The following is a 15,883-nucleotide window of genomic DNA, read 5'->3' as shown; positions in this document are numbered from 1 at the left end:
CGTTTACCTGTTTATCTTACTGCAGGCGGCGAGGGGGTAAAACAAAACAAGACATTGTAACCATGGAAACGTTTTGTTCGACTCAATTCCGCGAATCGAAGTAAATTGCATTGATTTCACAGAGATTTTTCTTTACGAGAACCACATAAATGAGGTTGTTCAATTTAAGAATAATTTTCATACTACTTTTTTTCAATTAACATACATACATAAATCATGTGGTGATTTCATATTATATTTAACGGTATATATCTATTTATTGTATGTATGTATTTTCTTTAATAATCTGTTGTTAATAGTACACCGCAACATACCTACCTCATCTTTATCTGTCCAGAATTTCGGGACATTAAAAGTTTGTCTGGAAGAAATCTCTTTTAGCGATAAGACCACCTATAGTACAAACGTATCTGCTTGTTTATTGTTTTCTGATGCTAATTGTGTTTTGGTGTGCAATAAAGTATGTTCTCTCTTTTTCTCTACACATTTAATTAAAATCGTCGTGTTGAAGTATTTTGCTAAGCAAAACTTGAAACAGGGCTGCTAAAAGCGACAATTTTATAGATGAATAAAAAATCAAGAAAATATGTATTATTATCATTTGACTTCTTTAGGTGGTCTACCACTGTCTACAACATAACTAAGAGGACGCTCAAGCTAAAATCTCAATTGTACTTAATATAACCGGCCTAGTCTTCAAATAAAATGACAGTTAAACCCAGAGATACGCGCGGGATAATCATCGGTTTTAATTCTAAATGAAATAACAAGTAAATACTAACTACTAACTATGTAACTAATCTATACTTCTATACTAATATTATAAAGAGGAAAGATTTGTTTGTTTGTATTGAATAGGCTCCGAAACTACTGAACCGATTTGAAAAATTCTTTCAACGTTTGGAAGCTACACTATTCCCGAGTGACATAGGCTATAATCTTTTTTGAAAAAAAATTAGGTATTCTTACTAAAACCCCAATAATGTAACCCAAGGTGTAAAGAAATTACCTAAAATAATATTTACATCGCGTGCCCTGCGAAAACTATTGATGATAGAATAAAATAATGTACTACGACTTTGTAGAACACATTATTTTTTACAAAAAGCGTCGCGGCATGTTTAACTATTATCGTTATGCAATAAGTGTTCTTTTATTTAAAAAAAATAAAATATCGTTGAAATTTTTGTTAAAGACCCGAGCGGAGCCGGAGCGGGCCGCTAGTCGTAAAAATAACGGCCCAAGTCACAGCTAAACGTATGAAGACGTCGACATATCGAAACTCAGTAGACAGGTTCAGTAGTAAACAGAACTCGGACCGATTTATGACAATGGTGGAAAGAGTTGAGAGCCGCTTTCCCGATAGCCCGGTCACCTGACGACCTACAGCAACGACACACATCGTTTTAATATCCTGCTCACGACACACTATTTTGCTGACTTACCTTAGTTTTTGCGGTATCTGTAATTATCCGCAATTACCGCGCCGCCGGAAGTCGGCTGCCCGTCAATTTGTTTATGGTTTTGATTAATGTACCATAAATGTTGAAGCGATTGTTGTCTCGTTTAAAAATCGCGTACGGCTCAATTAAAAGTTTGCTTGTTACAACACATATCGAAAGTTTCAAGAAGTTGACTCTAAATACCATTTACGTTCGATTCAAATTTGTTTACGTTTATTTCAATTATATGATTAATAGTTGAATATTGTATAAGATTTAAACAAAATTAAAGAAAATATCTGTGGACGTATTTAACAAGAGCAGCTGTGGTTTTAAAACTTTTAAACAGTCTGTTGTTATGAATGTATATAACATGTAATTAAATGTACAATAAAAACGTATTTTATAATATTTTTTTCAAATATATATATTTTTTTTTTTTTTTTTATTGCCTTTGTAGGCAGACGGGCATACGGCCCACCTGATGGTGAGTGGTTACTGTCGCCCATGGACTTCAGCAATGCCAGGGGCAGAGCCAAGCCGCTGCCTACCGCTTAATACTCTCCATAAGCCTCGTTTGAAGAAGGACATGTCATAGCGCTCGGGAAACACCGTGGAGGGGAGCTCATTCCATAGCCGGATGGTACGTGGCAAAAAAGATCTCTGGAAACGCACTGTGGATGACCGCAGTGGCTCCAGGTAGTATGGATGAACTCTACTCCGGTGGCGGGCGGTGCGATGGTAAAAACGAGATGCTGGTATCATCTCGAACAATTCCTCAGAGCATATATAAGCAATAGCAGCAATAGTCTCAATTTCAGTATTTCAACCTGAACATAATGAATTACAAATAAATATAACATAATCATACAACGGCGATACCATCGCTAAACGCGATTCTGGACAAATTTGAGAAACGAATATAGTCCTGATTAACTTAAATCTTTGGAATTCTTAATCCTTTGGAATTTGAATTTTCAATATTTTTTATGCATGGTACACTACTGTAATTTAATGTGTGTATGTGTGTTTACTATGTGTTTTAATGCACGTATGAAGTTGCACATAACAAGATATTTCTTTAGACTATTTGAATAATTTAAGAACTCAATACTCACAGAAATTATTTATTGACGTATAATTTTACTCATAAACAATACTTACATTAAAACGGCCTAAAAATTCCCTTTGTTCTATTTTACTGAGGGCACTAAAAGAGATATAACTTAAAAAAATATTATTGTAAGACCATTACAGCTATCATCGAATTTTCGTGACATTACCAAGTTACCCAACTTACAGTCAATAATTTTTTAGTGAAATAATTTTAAAATTATGTCCTAACCGTACCTATTTCTGGCTATCATCAGAAATTTAAAAACAAAATACCCCATTTATTGCGAACCTAACAGATTACAAGTTTGTTGTTGAATGCTGACACAGATAAATGTATTGTTGCTGTCAACTTGACTATAAAGATGAAAGGAAAATCAGTACGCCGGGGGCATTGACCTACTACTAAGTCTTAGTAGTCTTAGTCTAGGAACATAGTTGTAATTGTTTGTTATATTCATTTTAAGTTCAGAATAAATTAATACACTAAAATTAAAATATTTAGATATCTTACAAAAACTTTGCGTTGATAATTTTTTATTCATGTTTTTCATTATTACTTTTTTAAATCAACTTATTTTAACTACTTTTGTCACAGGCTTAGGGACACTAATAAACAAGTTTAGTCTTCAAGCGGGTTTCATAAGTCTTCATAGAAGTTTCAAGATAGCCACTGGCTTGCTGATGACCAAGGGCGGCGATGGTTATTGTTAATCAGAAGGCCTGCAAGCTCACTTGCCAAATGCGGAAAATATTTCAATAGCAGAACCTATCTCAAGACCTATCTCAGCAATATTATATCAATTAGAACACTCATTTCTCGTCCAAAGGCACATTCATATATGTAGTTACAACTCGATAGCTATAAGTCGACTGGTCACAATAAAATCACAATAATTTTGGTTACAGTACATTACGTTTCCTATACATGTATTTATGTATATCCAATAAGATCTGGAAACACCAGAAGTTTTAAATAAAGTAGTTTTTAGGCATAAGGTTTTTTTTTAAATTATTTATATACTATTTCGTCTAAAGAGGGTTATAGATAAACGAAGCAAAGTAAATTATAAGGTGCAACGACCTGTACTTGACACAATGCACTTGTTATTGAACAATTGTACTGAATTCACACGTCTTTATTTCATTTGGTATGCCATGACTGTCCAACTCCGAACTTTAATCATAAATTTATTTAAAAAATTTAGAAAACACACTGCACACACTTTATTTTAATTTTTTTAATTCAAGTATTTCTGGTCAGAACCAGGTTAGGAACCACATTGTATTGTCATCGTTTCTTGATCATGTACCAATATTGAAGTTAATTAGACATTCATTTTATTGAAAATTAAGTAAATTGAACGAGGTTTTGGTGTCATTCGACAAGGAAATGTCAAATTTGGATTTAGCGGAGCAACAGCTCACGCCAGATCAAATGCTTTAACTTTACAATACTGAAGTTAGATTTCGCATGAACCACTACCCTTAATTTTGGGCTGAGACTTCCAAATCACTCTTGCTTCCATTCTCGGTCCTCTTCAAAAACTTGCCGTTCCTATCATCAGGGAAATTAGATCTGTTGTTATTTGCGGACGAACTTTGGGTCTCTCAGTAGGCATCTCACCTCTTTTTACCTCTGTGGTGTTAATTCCTGTATCCGAAATCTCACAAAGAGTTTCTGCGTCTTTGAGTCTTACCAGTGAACTATAAATTATCTTACTAGTAATTTTAACTGTAAAGATTTGTTTTATTTCTGATAGAAAAAAAGCAAGATTAAGCCGCAAAGGTGTTTTTAATTATGTCTACTAAATGGCAAAACTGAAGAAAATACCATATTTAACTTAATTATCGGAACTATTGTCGCCTGGAAACTGCATTAATATCACTAAATTTTTTTGAAGTATTGGTGACTTTGGACCTTATCCAAACTGTTTCAGGATGATTTGGCCAGTGTCCAGAATGGGCCATAATCGAAAGAATTGTTTGTCATCTAAAGAGTTTGCTTGGTTTTTCATTTATATATCATGATAGAGGTAGCGGAGACATTAGGAGTTGAAAATTGAATAAATGAAGAGCGAGATTTTAATCGGCTTACTGTAAAATGTAAGCTATATCTATGTTTATTGTTTAACCAGTATATAACGTACTATACTGTCCAATTTTTATTCAAGATCAATACTATCGTAACGGTACATCTAGGTAGTTTTCCAATTACAGAGCATAATGCGACATAATGCGTGCTCAGTGGCGCACAATGCCGAATTATGCTGAAGCTTAATTGGAACGTGAATTAGTTTTCAAATGCATCAGCAGAGTGCGCTAAGTTAGCACAGTTTTAATTAACATTGATTATTTTTAAGAAACTATGACGACACGAAAGCCTTAAAAATTTTTTCAACATTAAATAATATTACTAACGATAATATAAACAAAATTTCGATCAATGCCAATTTAAAGAAAAAACACTTGTTAATTGTCTGTCTGTTATGTTGGTATCGATTGCACGTGCAATAAAAATCAAACCCGCAAAATTATAATTTGCGTATCACTGGTGGTAGGACCTCTTGGGAGTCCGCACGGGTAGGTAACACCACCCCGCCTATTTCCGCCGTGAAGCAGTAATGCGTTTCGGTTCAGAAGGGTGGGGTAGCCGTTGTAATTATATTGAGACCTTACAACTTATATCTCGAGGTGGATGGCGCATTTACGTTGTAGATGTCTATGGGCTCCAGTAACCACTTAACACCAGGTGGGCTGTGAGCTCGTCCATCCATCTAAGCAATAAAAATTAAAAAATAAAAACGCATCACGCACAAACATTACTTTTGAGAGCGCTCGATTGTGCGAAGCGTTGCTGCAGTTGGAACATTCAACGTTGAGCATTATGCCGCATAATGCGATCTTGTGCTGTAATTGGAAAACAGGGTTAGTGAATTGCCTCTGAGATAAAGCACAAATACAAAATCAATTTACTTACAATTATTCAACTCTGCTACATACAGCTTGTGGAACGAAACATTTGTTGATTGAAGGACTAGATAATTACTATAATCAAGATAAAACTTCGACTGAGAAACTTTCTCCATTTTGATCAGGTTCGTATTATGGGTATGTGGAAAAAAATATTCAATTTGATTGCTCTTTTCGTCCAGACGCTTGCCCGAACGCCCGAGGTCTTAAGGTCAATAATTATCACTTACCACCAACTTCGTTTTACGTAATTTAAGCTTAGGAGGCAGTTTTAAAGGACATTTATAGAAATTCTGCAATTAGACATTTCAAATATTTTTTTATTGCTTTAATGGATGGAAGATCTGACAGCCCAGCTGGTGTTAAGTGGTTACTGGAGCCCATAGACATCTACAACGTAAATGCGCCACCTATCTTGATAGGTAAGTTCTACGGTCTCAGTATAGTTATAACGGCCACTCCACCCTTCAAACAGAAACGCATTACTGCTTCACGGCAGAAATAGGCGGGGTGGTGGTAGCTACACCCGTGCGGACTCACAAGAGGTCCTGCCACCAGTAATTACGCAAACTCAACCTCACACATTCAACGAATATAATTGACACGCTATTAACTACTTCACTCAGTTTGTGTATTTAGTGCGCGAAGATTCCAAATGTGAATGTCGATAGAGAACACGATAAAATAAAATTGGTTGATTTGTAAAGTACTGTACTTTGCAGTGCTCAAAGTTAAAAGCAAGTAACACAATAAATTCGATCCCAAATCATCGACAGATTCAACCGAACCTTTATGAAGCCCTCTCATAAATCTTTATCGTAAAAAAAAACTCGTATGCGTCCGTTCTAATACTTTCTAATTTCGTAGCTCCGAGCTAAACAAATAAGAGCAATAAAGTTTCAGATACGACGAGGATTGTGGTACTTCTTTGATGGGATATTGAAAATGCACTGTCATTCTCTTATTGTGTACTTGAATTTTTGGGTATAAATTTTGGTCGAACTGACTTTCTGACATTACGTGTAATGCTTACACGTGTAGCTTGTAGCAAACATTTTAATATTTATGTTTGTAGTATAAGTTTCAAGATTTATGTTCATACTTTTGTTGTTGTGGTAGTAACAGTACGAATGGTAAGCCGTCGACGTCGCTCAAAGCACGTCATTACGGTTCCTCTTGATCCATTAACGGTGCTTTTAGGCACCACAAGCACCGGTCACCGTCCTCGTCGAACCCGTCGCTTGCGACGAAGGGCTCGACGAGCGAATTAACTGCCCACTGAGTTTCTCGCCGGATCTTCTCAGTGGGTCGCGTTTCCGATCCAATGGTAGATTCTGCGAAGCATTGCTCTTGCTAGGGTCAGTGTTAGCAACTCTCCGGTTTGAGCCCCGTGGGGTCACCTACAAACGTTAGGGTGAAGCTGAAATAGCCTCTCAAGGCTATCAGCATAGGTAGGAGAAAAAAAATAAGGTAACAGTAACTGTTAATTTGTGCAATTCTATTTCTGAATACGATAATATAATTAATCATATTCTTTATTCATTTTTTCGAATAACTAACTGGATTTTTAATAGAGTTTCTGAATGAGCTTGAATATTAATTTGGATTTGGCATTGTTGAAACAGTAACTGTCATCAAATTAACCGAAATCTAAGAATTGTCGTGGCTTTACATAACCTGTTCTATGAAAGAATATGGGCAAGTGGAACATTCAAATCTGTGATGATTTAAATCAAGAGGAACCAGAATGAACAACTTTCACATGTTCAAGATGTTTGGAGAAAATCTTCTAAATCAATGAAGTGCTAATTTAAGTACCTACGTTGGAGTCGTTGATGTTCTAAAATATTTTGAAATTAGCTATCGGATACTATTACATATAATAAACTATAGCTGGTACAGGGAAGATAGTAGGGAATCTTCTAGAATGTAATCGGTATATGTGATGGACTTGATAAGTCTGTGATGTTAACTTGTTGTACTTACTGCTGCAAAAATGCAATAGCTCTGTCAGTTGATGACACGCTGGCGCTGAAGGTTGCAGTTTTGCTATTGTCTTTTGTTGAAGAGCACTAGGTTACAGGAAACAAGGTCATGTTTTTTAATGCAATGGGATGATCTCCTAAATTGAATATCTTTGGTCGGTTCTCCGACTACAAATATAGTTTCGTTTTAGAGCTGATTTCTATGTTTTTTTTTTAGATTTTTGGATAAGATAACGCGTGTCTATTTAAATGAAAGCTAATACTAAAAACACGTGTAATTTAATCATCTTCGTCTTCTGATCTCACAGTATTTTGTTTTCATTTTGTTTTTTTTACTTGGTATGTGGACGAGGTCACGGTCCACCTGGTGTTAAATGATTACCGGAGTCCATAGACATCTACAACGTAAATTCCGCCACCCACCTTGAAATATGAGTTCTAAGATCTCATACGTATAGTTACAACGGCTGTCCCACCTTTCAAACCGAAACGCATTACTGCTTCATTGCAGAAATAGGGGGGGGGGGTGGTGGTACCTACCCGTGCGGACACACAAGAGGTCCTAATTACCATCAGTAATTACGCAAATTATAATTTTGCGGGTTTGATTTTTATTACACGATGTTATTCCTTCACCGTGGAAATCAATCAAGAGCATTTGTTAAGTACGCATTTCATTGAAAAAGTAGTATAAGTGTATCGTTAGATACGAATGCACCGAACGGACATCTTATCCCTAAGGCCACGATCGTTTCAAAATTGTGTGCGATTCCTCTATTTTTTTATGTAAGTAAGCTGTTTTAGCTTCTCATTAAATCCGCCATTAGCAACACAATTTTTATGTACCCTCAGTAAGACCGTGGACCCTCATGTATACGGGTAATACGAAAAATAAAAATAATATTTCATAGAATAGATATTTCAATTTCTTCTGAACTGAAATCACATCATCATTTTTTTGCATACTCATTACATTTATGAGTCTCTTGAGGAAAAAATAAAGAAGAAACAAAATTATATGAAAATACAAATCGTAAACTTAGTAAAGCTGATTTAAAAATTCACTTTTCGAAATATATTCCTATAACTTTATCTATAAGCCTGAGTGAAATATGTAAAAGGGTCAGTGTGTCGTATTGAATAACTATATAAAATATTTACTATGCGACCCGTCGTACGTCAGTGAAAGCTAACCACTAAAAACAAGAAAATTTTCCGTCGCTCTATCGAAAGTCATAAATATATTTTTGAAATTTTGTCTAATCTCATCATTATAATGTATGATAAATGTCAAGTATAAATATATTAAAGTGATTTTACGATTTTTGCAAGTCATAAGCATAACTGAAGTTACTTTTAACGCATAGTCTCGAGTTTTTTATTGTCACTGGATTTATTTACGACTTTTCAAATACTTTAGAGTTTCCTTTGCCAAGAACGACTGACTGATTGAATTGTGTGTGTTTTGTATGCAAGCTAGTTATATTATACTTATATACTATATATTATGTACACATAAAGGTAATGATGAAATATATTTTTACAGAATAGGACGTTGAAATAAATAGGATAATTTTCTTTAGAAAACAAATGTTCATAGCGTTTGACCAAAATATTTAAAGTATATTTTAAATGAATAATGCACAGTCATTGAGTTTTATAAAACGAAATACTAGATTTTTTTTACTCTTAATAATGGTATTAAAAAAGTAATATAATTAGGAGGATGAGGATGATATATTAGAAGACGAGCTCACGGCTGAAGCTCACGGCTGAATTTGAGCCCACTGAGTTTCTCGCCGTCGCGTTTCCGATCCGGTGGTAGATTCTGCGAAGCACTGCTCTTGCTAGGGTCAGTGTTAGCAGCACTCCGGCTTGAGCCCCGTGAGCTCACCTACACACGTTAGGGTGAAGCTGAAATAGCCTCTCAAGGCTATCAGCATAGATAGGAAAAAAAGAAGAAGCTGAATTTGTATGGAGTTGGAACAGCTTCCCTTCATTTGCCGCTAGTTCGCTTGTACGTTTCGCGCTGTTCCAACTTCACACAAATTTATGTTCACCTTACGCGATCGAGAAGTTAAAAAAGTCGCACTAAGCACACCGGTGTTAAGTGGCATACACGCCATTCACGTTACTCAACTTGTGACAGGACGTCTAAATTTCATTTATATTAAATAAAGGTAATCCCATCCTTCAATCCGGAACTAGCTTGCAGACAAAATAGGCTGAATGGTGCTAATTACCTATGGAGGATTACAACACGTCCCATCAGTAAACCGTTCACTTGTCTGTTATTTTTCACGTACATTAATTTAATTCAATGTACATATTTCATGTTTATGTCCAACACATATTTTCAATGGTTCTTCTTAGGGTAATGCCAATAAAATTGAGATTAAAATGGTTCCGGAGGCTTAAATTTTTATATACGATGCGTTATTAAATTTTTATATATGGACTCATTATCATATATCATTACAAAATAAACACAAAAACTGGAAAACTAGCTGGACCCGATTCACCTTGGCTTTGGGGTGAATCAGGCTACGTATGGGGACAATACAGTTTTTCGATAGGGCTGGCACTATTTAGTTTTTAGGTAGGTACCTAACTTTAGGTAATTCACTTTTTCATGTCTTTAATGAGTTACAAAACTTTGAGCTATTTAATATTCTTAAGGACAAAATAAAAGTCATTTTCAGTTCAACAAAGTTAGATCTAAGAAGTCAACAAAACTATTGCGACATCCCAGATTTGTCCCTATTCTAACTCTAGTCTCTATTACCCCCAATCTACTGTAGGTACATCTTCTTATCGGCCCACAGACGTTCACTGCTTTACTTAGGCCTCCCCCAAGCCTCGCCACAAAGACCGGTCATGCGCTGTCTGCATCCAGCGGATCCCCGCGAACCTCAATAGATCATCGGTCCATCTTGTAAGAGACCTACCCACTCTACGTCTTCCGGCACGCGGTTGCCACTCTAGAACTTAGTGGCCCCAACGGCCATCCGTTCTACGAGCAATGTGCCCTATAAATAAAAATCGTATTTACTCCATTGCACTTTTATTAAATTCAATTTCCATATTTGATTACAGAGCGGAACTCTCAGTGACCAGCCATCCAATGAGAATAACAATGCAGGCGGCAAAGGATCCGACTCCAGCAATGCTGTAGAACCTTCATCCGATCAACTAGCAATGGAGTCTGCTGAACGAGACGCCCCAAGTCACGCATACAATGGACCTCCTCCTCCTGTTCCACCTCCGCATAATAGACGACAGAACCCCCCGCATCACCAGGCGCATCATCCCTTGAGTAAGCTATAATTTTGTCTCAATAAAGATATAGTTTCCTATTGGATACGACGCCGCGGGTACTTGTAAAAGCAATGTAACTACGCTGGTGTTCCCTCAGACTGAACTTAACATATGTTCACGAATTACATAAATTTTTTTTCCCAGCTATGCTGATAGCTTGAGAGGCTATTTCCGCTTCTCCTTGACGTTTAGGTGAGGTCACGGGGCTCAAACCGGAGTGTTGCTAACACGGGCCCTAGGAAGACCAGTGCTTCGCAGAATTTACCACTGGTGCATTCTTAATGAAGGCCCATAGATATAACCCACTGAGCTTCAATGGGTTGGGGTCCCAATCCGGTGGTAGATTCTGTGAAGCGCTGCTCTTGCTAGGGCTAGTGTTAGCAAATTCTCTGAGGTTCAGCCCGTGAGCTCACCTACCCGTCCGCGCGTAGCTGAAATAGCCCCTAAGGCTACCAGCGAATAGGTAGGAAAAAATAAATAACAATAATAATAATGAACTAATAGCATCGTGACTACTGGTAATTAGTATAATTTAATTGAGTACATATTTGGCCTTATGTCTCAAAGCGGGTTGGCTGCTAGATCGTCTGCTCATCAACACGTCATGCATACGAATTTTTCAATTTTGTACTTTGTACAAATGGGACGCAACCCAATTAAGTATCTTGGTTGTGGGGCAATGTAGTATATCTTTAATTCCAACTAACATAACATGATGAAATATGAAACATGATGTTTAATCAATTCAGAAGTAGAGTCAAAATCTGTTGCGTATTTTATTGTTGCTTTAAGTAGAGGCTCGTCTACCCTGTTTGTAATCAGTCACTATCTTACATGGGCCTCATTTATTTAGATACTTAAAAATGATTTTAGTTTTTGGATACTAAAACAACATCGCAAAAAATGAGTAAAGTCGACCTTCTATTTTAGTTTCATAATACTAATTCAACAATAACAATAACATCGTCTTATTTACAATTACATTAAGTAACAAATTCGTATTATTTCGTTTCAGGCATAGCTCGAATTCCAAACCACCACCCGATGCACACAAAGCAGTATGCTCTTGGACCTCCGGTTAACCACCACAAAAACGAACTAGGAGCCGGTTTCCGCGGACCACCACCCCCACCTGCTCCACCAGCAGACGCTCAAACATCAGCCAGCGAGAAAGTCTTCAGTGGCGCTGGCGATGTCTGGCCAGCACCAGCCCCAGATATGCCGAAAATCGTATCTTTAGATGTCAAATGTGAAAAGAACGCCATGAGAGTATTCCTTAGCTTCGATAAGCCATTCTTCGGCATCGTATTCTCAAAGGGACATTACTCGAATCACCAATGTGTACACTTGCCACCTAATCTAGGAAGAAACCAAGCTTCCTTTGAAATTGGGGCACATGCTTGTGGAACTGCGGGCAGTGGTGACCCCAGATACCATGGAGATGTCGCAGCAGCCGGCACGTATTTCGAAAACGTTATCGTAATACAATATGATCCTCAAGTACAAGAAGTATGGGATCAAGCCCGTAAATTGCGTTGCACGTGGCACGACCAATACGAGAAAGCGGTTACCTTCAGACCATTCCCTGTTGATATGCTAGACGTGGTCAGAGCAGACTTCGCTGGTGATAATGTCGGATGCTGGATGCAAATTCAAGTTGGAAAGGGACCCTGGGCCTCGGAAGTTTCTGGACTCGTGAAAATTGGACAAACCATGACTATGGTACTTGCTATCAAAGATGATGATGCGAAATTTGATATGCTCGTTCGAGATTGTGTAGCGCACGATGGTCAACGCGCCCCTATACAGTTAGTCGATAGGCGAGGCTGTGTGACACGACCGAAATTAATGTCCAGGTTTACGAAGATCAAGAACTTTGGTGCTAGTGCCAGTGTGCTCTCTTACGCTCACTTCCAAGCATTCAAATTCCCGGATTCCATGGAGGTTCACTTCCAATGTACCATCCAGATTTGCAGATACCGATGCCCGGATCAATGCTCTGAGGGAGGACCGAATGTTATAGCTCACGCGGAATATGGGCCACCTCAAATTGACTCGTATCCTGTTGGAGCTGAAATCAGGAGAGACGAGAGAAGAGTCAGGAGACAAAGGCGGGCCACATCTCCTGAAAAAGAAGTGGGAGTTAACAGAGTTATTCGTGTCGTTTCGGCTGGCGACCTCAATTTGGATGCATCTGAAATCAACTCCGCACCGAAGGTAGTGCCTTCTCCTGGTCTCGTGTGTATGACTACTCCAGGGTTCGCGGCAACTTTAGGAGCCCTTCTCGTTACGTTAGTCTGTTCGTGTGCCGTATCAGCAGTTCTATTCCTGAAGCTGAGGCCTATAACTAAGCTGAAGAAGAAGACGATTGCCGTGACGACGATAGCCAGGCCTCACCCACCGACCGCTCACGTCATATCAAAGAGTCGCTTCTACTCGTAACAAAAACGTTAGCATGTGCTAAACTTGTAAATATTAGTGTGATGAGACTGACTGATGTATGTAGGTCATGCCAATTTTATTTATGTGCGTGAACGTTTGTGCGCTCAAATTTCGTTTAAAAATTATGTTTAAAGGCGTCGCGATTAATATTGTTATTTTTATTTATTTTTATTTACTTATATTTTATACTTTGGTAAATCTAAATTCTACATTTGTAAGAAATATAAAAATTTCCGACGTCACAAATGTATTCCAATAAACAAATATTTAGTCTTAAATAAATAATGATAATATGATAAGTACAATATTTTTTTCTGTTACCTCTTTTCGAATGTTTATTAGAAACAGAGGCAACGGAAATAGAACGTGGTGTTTCAACGTTTAGGTGAACCGCTAGTTTTAGCTTAAAATAACTTGTCATTAGTATTAAATGATTATTTATTTTAATTAAGTTATTTATAGTCATTTTGTAAGAATAAAAATAATTTATTTATTTAACGCCACCTGAGTACCTCTTCGTAGTATTCTTTATATCTTTTGCATTTAACAGACGGTTTCAGTTTTGTTTGATCCGTGTCGGATTGTTTTTCATTAAGTATATTTGTATAATTAAGAAAGATTGTCATGAACGGAAAGTATGGTTATGTAATAGTTATTTGGAAATACTTATTAAATGTTAAAGCAGAAAAATATTGTTTTTTCTCTCTCTCTTTTTTTTTGACAGACATAGTATTATTGCCAGTTCCTCTTTTCTCCCAGTACTAAACAGGGTTGAGCACTTTTTGGACCGGTATGATGAATCCTGGACACTGACGGCAGGGCTGGCCCATAAGTTAAGAGTCGCACAGCGGGCGATGGAGAGAGCTATGCTAGGTATTTCTCTAAGGGACAAAATCCGGAACGAAGAAATTCGACGGAGAACCAAAGTCGACGACATAGCTCTCAAAGCTAGCAGGCTGAAGTGGCAATGGGCCGGTCACATCTGTCGAGCCAGCGACGCCAGGTGGGGGAAGAAAGTCTTTGAATGGAGGCCACGAATGGGTACAAGGAGCGTGGGGCGTCCTCCAACCAGGTGGACTGACGATTTAGTGCGCACGGCGGGAAGTCGTTGGATGCGGAAGGCGGAGGACCGCGTTATGTGGAAGGCATTGGGGAAGGCCTATGTCCAGCAGTGGGCAGATAAAGGCTGATGATGATGATGATGATGAATCCCGATTCCTTGCTTCACCTATTATTGACTAATGGAGTGGGTATAAAAGGAAATAAAACCATGACCGCTCGCATCGCGCAGTCGAGTGTTGTGTTTCAATAAGTGGTTTAGCAAGGCATTGGAGGATAGCGAAGGGTACATATAGTCATGCATAATGCAACCCATGCTCCACTAATCGTGATACCGCCGACTGCGAATGCGATAACGCAAGCTCGGTCTTCAGATTTTATTACATTTCGATCGGTTAAGGCCTGAGGCGTGCCTATTTTGTTTTCTGTTTTCCCTACCTATTCACTAGTCTAAAGAGCTAGTCCAGCTATGCGCGTACGGGTAAGTGAGCTCACGGTCTCAACTTATAGGAATTCAGTAATACTAGACCTGGCAAGAGTACCGCTTCACAGAATCTACCACCGCATCAGAATCGCGACCCACTAAGAAGATCCGGCGAGAAACTCATTGAGCTAGAGACATATATTTTCTACTGACAATTCACAATTTGGTCGTTGACAATGGAGAGCGGAGGGACCAGCCAATCTACCGAGATGGCTTGCTGCCGAAGCTTAAGGAGGGCCTTGCATCTTTCTTGTGGTAGCCGCAATGTAATGTGTATGTAGTCATCGTATTCATGGCTTTGTTCAAATACGTAACAGCATCATGAAGCGATGACTGAACCACTCTCCAGTCCTTCAGCAAGTATATACAGTCAGCATCAATGCGCCACTTTGAGAAGGCGGCACGACACGAAAATCCTCTTGTCGTGGCCGCCGGAAATTACATACCCGATTCTATGGACCGAATGGTAAACAGTCGACGTCGCCCTAAGCACGTCACCGTCCTCGCCGAACCCATTGCTTGCGACGAAGGGCTTGACGACTAAATTAGCCCATAGACACAGCCCACGAAGTTTCACGCCGGATCTTCTCAGTGGGTCGCATTTCCGATCCGGTGGTAAATTCTGCGAAGCACTGCTCTTGCTAGGGCCAGTGTTATCATGAACTTCGGCTTGAGCCCCGAGAGCTCATCTACACGCTAGGGTCAAGCTGAAATAGCCTCTCAAGGCTATCAGCATAGGTAGGGAAAACCAAAAAAGTTGAGTCCGATGATAGCGGTAGCGGTGTTTTGGTTAGTTTTGGTAATTGCTGTTTCGGAGGAGGCATTGCACGCAGCAAGCACGTACTGAGCTTGGGATCAATGTGCTCATCTAGAATTACTGGTGGTAGGACCTCTTGTGAGTCCGTGCGGGTAGGTACCACCACCCTGCCTATTTCTACCGTGAAGCAGTAATGCGTTTCGGCTTGAAGGGTGGGGCAGCCGTTGTAACTATACTTGAGACCTCAGAACTTATATCTCAAGGTGGGTGGCGCATTTACGTCGCAGATGTCTATGGGCTCCAGTAATCA

At 38.5% G+C, this 15,883-nt stretch overlaps 1 protein-coding gene across 3 annotated transcripts in view; it reads left to right on the top strand.

Moving 5' to 3' along the window:
- LOC101739351 (uncharacterized) overlaps positions 1–13,963 on the top strand; it is a 98,947-nt gene extending 84,984 nt beyond the window's left edge. For all 3 annotated transcript variants that reach the window (XM_062669125.1, XM_012697857.3, XM_062669124.1), the window contains exons 3-4: positions 10,610–10,829; positions 11,847–13,963. In XM_062669125.1, coding sequence (XP_062525109.1) covers positions 10,610–10,829; positions 11,847–13,273 — 1,647 coding nt within the window. In that variant the 3' untranslated portion in view covers positions 13,274–13,963. The remainder of the gene's footprint in view (positions 1–10,609; positions 10,830–11,846) is intronic.
- The last annotated feature ends 1,920 nt before the right edge of the window (positions 13,964–15,883 follow it).

Source organism: Bombyx mori, chromosome 6, assembly GCF_030269925.1.
Source record: "Bombyx mori chromosome 6, ASM3026992v2".
NCBI lineage: Eukaryota > Metazoa > Arthropoda > Insecta > Lepidoptera > Bombycidae > Bombyx > Bombyx mori.
Note: the sequence above shows the minus strand (reverse complement) of the source record. Positions and strands in the feature narration are given on the sequence as shown.